Raw genomic sequence first — 5505 nt, forward strand, 5'->3', positions numbered from 1 at the left:
TGTTCATAAAATAAGGATAACTTACTCCTCCTTGGACAGGCTTTTGGCTCTTGTTCTCCTCATCCCCAAATCATGGGGGAAGTTAATTGGTGCCAAGTGCCCAAGTTATAGCCTAACACAGCCTGAGCAGTGCCCAGAGAGAGGTGCTGCTGTGTAGGACCAAGCCCCACTTTCTCTTTCCCCCCAGGCAGCAGGATGCTGCCCCTCACTCTGCCACCAGCCTCAGGAATGTCCATGGACAGGGCCATGCTTTCAAACCACTATATTCAGCTTGTACCAACCACAGCAAATGATTCTACATTTGTGAGTAAACTGGCATTGAAGCATCTCTCTGCAACTGCAGATTAGTATTAGGGAGGTGGTTTTCAAAGGAAAGTAGGGGAATCAGAGCACAGCTTCTTTGGATATTAATGTACATGCAAGGCTAGAAGTCCAAAAGAAATAGTTCTATTAAAAAAAAATAAAATCTATCTGATTTCTGAGATTTGGATTTTCCATGCTAGTATCTGCTAGGGATTAAAAAAAGCATAAGAGGCGTGGTAGGAAGATGCTCTAAGGTTAAGCCTGTCACCAGGCTGTGGCTCAGCCTTCTTGGTTGGGAGTGAGATGTTCACCTGCAAGAAAAACTGGCTCCAATTTTTGCATTTGTGCACAAAGAGTTGGTACAAACAACTTGTGCCTGTTTTGTTGCTGTCATGTCACAGCTTTGATCAATTCCAAATAGGATTTGTGCTTGCCATTCCTTGGAGGGCAGCTGTGTTCCCAGTCAGAGGGATGAACTCCTCAAAATCCTGTGCCTTCATTTTGTACACCTCTATGTTTTATCAGAAAGCATCTGATATTAATAAAGAATAAGATGAATGGAAGATTACCTGGGGGACTGCAGCTCCTTCAGGGACAATTAAGTACAAGACATTTGAAAATATGTATTTAAAGAAGAAATTATCATCTTGCTGACAACTTTGCATAGACCTTCTTCCCCCTTCTCCTCTAGCTGTCATCTTTAACAGAATCCTGAGGTCAGGAATGGTGTCTTTGAGCTCAGAAAGCACAGAGACGTGAGATGTCTCTAGAAATGGCAGACACTGCCACTGCATTTGCCAAAAGGAACAGTGAGACGGCCAGATCCAGTTTCAAGCCATTTCACCTCCTTCCATAGTCACATCTAGCCTTTTGTAAACACACTCATCTTCAAGGGCCCCTGCGAAGAAAACATTACCTTGGTCTTGAACATGGGAAAACAAGACGTGCTTAAGGCCAGAAGGAGGTGAAACAGCTCTCGGGCAGATGCACAGCCCATTGGCACCAGCGTGCTCCTGGAAGGAGCTCCCACGCCCCTGACTGCACTAGCACGGAGGCACTTACTCATGCTGCAGCAGGTCTTTGAAGTGAATCATCTCCACAATGACCTGGACGTTCTCCTTGGCAGCAGAGCAGAGGTCATGCTTCAGGTAGCACTCGCGCTGTAACTGGAACACCATCTCTTTAATGGCAGGGCACTTACGGCTGATGCAGCTGAATTTATGCCTCAAGGCATGAGCCTTACACTTCAGAGCGTCTTTAATGAAGGATTTTCCCTGAGAAGAAAAGAAAAGGAGTAGGTCTGTATTTTTGTCCATTAAGCACAGCAGCTGATTTATGCCCAGCTAGCTGCTCCTCTGTAGGACAACGTCAAGGGTTATTAGATGGCTAAGGGTATCACTTAATGGCTTTTCACTGTCTTCTCTTTGTTTCTCTGCCCTTAAAGACCATAGCAAGTTCCTGCCTTTGCCATCCCAGTGAAGCTAAACACACAGAGCTTCCTCACTGGTATTTTGGGGTTTCTTCTACCCCAACAGCTGAATGCCCAATGAGGCAAAGGACAAAAGTAAGCACCTTGAAGTCATTTAATGCTCAAGTTACTGGCTTCGTTTCCTTCTGGGGTGGCAGCACAGCAACCTCACACAAAGGAGAGGGCATCCTGCCACGGCTGAGGTCCCCAGGACCACAAGCAGATACCCACTTAGTAACTGCAAATTAGGTTGTTATTTTTTTAGTTTTAAAATTAGTTTGGAAACTCAGACGAGTATGCACCTGCCCCCTTCCTTAGAGAGGGACTCAAATCAGCACTAATAGTAATCCTACAGTGTCTTGATGTCTGTTTGCTTAAAGAAATTTTAAATGAGATTTAAAAAAAATAAAGAAACTTGAAAAGCAAGTTGCAGAAAAGCTGCTTTAGCAGCATCTCTCTAACTGCTGTTTGCGATTCTTTCACTCAGTTGCTTAGAGGGCATCAGAACCATCCCTTCCTTTTCTCTTTGCTGTCTGGTGCTGTAGCTGCCGTACCCGGTGCACGTGTCGCAGTCTGACACAAAGTCTCTTTACTTTGCTGAGCAATAGGTGTGCGAAAGCCTCATGTGCTGCCCCCGCCTCTTCACTAGCTTTAGATTATTTTACACCAGTGCTTTGTGAAAACCAAATTCTTATTATCCTTTATCCAAACAGTACACTGGCACAGCTCCACTGACATTAACTAAGATTTACCCAGACCTGCCAGCAGATGTTGTCCCCAAATGAATCAAGCCAGAAATGTTTCTTGCTGGTCAGAGAACTGCTTCAGTCAACATCCCTTTCTGTTCCCCTCATCAAAGGCTCTTACTTGTCTTTCCCTTCAGTAACAAACAGTAGGCAAATAAGGATAAAAAAAGAAAATTCTTATATAAACCAAACCGGCCATCAATTCTCAGGTTTCAGGGAGAGGGAAGGAGAGCAGAAAGCAGAGAAAGGAAATGGCCAGTGCTAGTCTTGTCATTTAATGCAGCCTGAAATAACTGTAGACAGCACAGCAATGAACGCTTGAAAAGCTATGTCATAACAGAGGCTAAAGTCACCTCCATATTAAATAAAGCTCCAGGGGGTTTAATACTTCTGCACTGCAACGGAGCTTGGATGTGAAACAGGCTGTACTTGATTAGCACTATCTGGGGATCCTGAGGAACAGGCATCAATGGCTGCACTCAACCTCCACAGGCACCTTTCCCTCCCCTCCCAAAGGGCTCACTTCTTTGGTCAACTCTGTTCACTCACAGAATATTGTGCAAAAATAAATGAGCGTTTTCTTGAAGCCACTTGGAAATGCAGTTGAAGGTTTTTATATACCCCTAGAATAAAACAATTCCCCTTTTAAATGGCTAGCCAGACCCTTTGTACATCCTTAAGAATTTGCATCTGAAACTCCAGCACGTTGTGTTTCCTACTGGGTGGTCCCATCATGGAACAGGCTGAATCCTGAAAGCAGCTCTACTTTATACCATGCATTTAACAGCGCCATACCATATAGCTGGTGCTTTTAGTCAAGTTATACTGTAAACTGCATGGTCAAGCTAAATGCCACTGGCCCATCGTAATGTTCTCTTCCCTCCACACCGAAACAGGAGAGTAGGTTTACAAGACATAATAACAGGATGTCTCAATGATGCATAAATGGGCTGGGGAGAAAATGAAGGAGACAATACTGCATGTATTTTAACATCAGTGCTTGAACTAAAGACTTATTTGAGTACAGCAGCTTTAGGAGGTTGCCTGCAGGTCTTGAGAACCAACTTTAATAACTGCACATCAGGAAATACTTTGATACATCTAAATGAACTAGGAGCCCAAGCTGCATTTCAGAATCAGCTTTGAACAAATATGATGGAGAAGCTTAAGCTGCTTAGTGTTTTGGAAAACCATGCTCAGCCACATTAGTGTTCTGATTTAGTTATCCTGGGTACAGTAGGTGGAAGTGATCCAGGGAGCTGTAGCTAGAGACAGCCTGTCTCCTGGGACAAGCTGCACACTGCTGGTCTTGATCCTGGGCCCTTCAACAGGGAAATTCTCAGTGAAGCTGGTCATTAGCAACAGCAGATTTGCTCCATAATGGTAACTTATTTTGCAAAGATGTATTAAGGAACCAAAATATGTGCCGAGTGTGTATTAGAAGCAAGCAGATACGTAGGACATTTCACCGTGTTACCTGGGCGTCAAATTTTCCAGCGTTGTGCAGGAATGTCATGCAGATCTCATGTAAGCCTCGGATCTCGCAAGAATTGTTTTCAAAGCATTCAAACACTCCACATCCCACATCGCCAGCATTAACCAGGCAGTGCTGGATTTCAGCTAAAATGAGCATTGATTACAGTTAATTTGAAGAACTGTTCACAGAAGCTGGTGGTGGGTAGGGGGAGGAGGGAAATAGATATTTTGCCAACATCATCAGTTTGAAAGAAAAGCCACATGTGACAACAGTTATTGTACCCACAACATGCCCACTTTGTGCAGAAATTAGGCCAAACTTGGGTGTACTATGTTATGAAAGTGATATCTAAGAAGTAAATGCCAAATCCACTATGCTTACGTCAAGCTATTTCACTTGAGAACTGTCTAATGCTTTTGCATTCCTCAGGAGCGAAGGACGGGCGTGATTTTTGCTGTCTGACTTCTACAAAGCTCCCCATCAAATTCAAGTGCCAAAATGAGAATCCCAAGACCCAGCCAGCTAAAAGTTTTAATTTCTGGCGCTTTGAGGTAGTTTCTGGTGATTTAGCACAGTATTTTTTACAGACCACTGGGTTTCCCCTGTTGTGATGTCTATAGAGTTAATGGCAAAACTCTCACTGATGAGTCCTTTGTGCCGAATGTTACATAAAGCTGCAACCAGGTCCTCACCTATGCAGAAATCAATTGAAAAATATATTTATCTATGTAGTACATAAAATAGATCTACTGGACTTAGCCATTATGTATATGTTTATTCTGCCCTTTCAGCTGTTATGTAATACTGTAAAAAATGCTGTCTAATACTCACTTACCAAAAAAACCCCAAAAATCTAATTCTTAACAAGACAGCTTCTGGTCCTTTAAAAAAAAGTAGATGTAGTAGTAGTGCCAGAGGGAAGGTGGTTGCTGAAAAAGCCTGGGGATAAAGTTAAACAGGGGCAGCTTTTAGACCAGAACTGAGGATGCTAAGAATTCCTGTACTCTGTGCCCTAGTGGTACCTTTAATTAAAGCTCGCCCTTGGGAGCCAGCCTAATCCCCCTCCGAACCGCAGCATGTTTCAGACATCCCCAGCCTCCCTCTCTGCCATGCGGTCCATTTGCAAGTCTTTACAGCAACTTTCGGTCTAATTTCAACCCGCTGCAAGGCAGAGAGAGGAGCCGCGGATGTAAATGCGGAGTCTGACGGGGTTCACACGAACCCCTCCCGCCCCCAGCTCAAACCCAAATCACTGCCACGCTGCTCCCCCCCCCTCCTTCTACCTGCCCCGAAGTGCATCTGGGGGTGGGACACGGCAGCCCCGGGGGTCGGCTCCTGGGATTGTCTCAGCCACATGCGAAAAGCTGCGCAAACACACACGCACCGGGGGGGGTTTGTGTGTGGAAAAATGGAGCTCTTTGTGGAGCGCTGCCGAGCGCGGAGCTGGGCTTTTTTGGGGCCGGGAGCTCGGCTGTAGTGCTTGTGTTGGCATCCGGATGCAAACCCTTTGC

General features: G+C 44.9%; 1 protein-coding gene across 1 annotated transcript in view; it reads right to left on the reverse strand.

The window, feature by feature from the left end:
* STC2 (stanniocalcin 2) overlaps positions 1–4150 on the reverse strand; it is a 6922-nt gene extending 2772 nt beyond the window's left edge. The window contains exons 1-2 of the mRNA XM_009872934.1: positions 3995–4150; positions 1366–1577 (exon numbers count right to left, since the gene is read on the reverse strand). Of these exons, the coding sequence (XP_009871236.1) occupies positions 1366–1577; positions 3995–4150 (368 nt within the window). The remainder of the gene's footprint in view (positions 1–1365; positions 1578–3994) is intronic.
* Positions 4151–5505: the final 1355 nt, after the last annotated feature.

This window comes from Apaloderma vittatum, unplaced genomic scaffold (assembly GCF_000703405.1).
Source record: "Apaloderma vittatum isolate BGI_N311 unplaced genomic scaffold, ASM70340v1 scaffold4837, whole genome shotgun sequence".
Classification (NCBI taxonomy): domain Eukaryota; kingdom Metazoa; phylum Chordata; class Aves; order Trogoniformes; family Trogonidae; genus Apaloderma; species Apaloderma vittatum.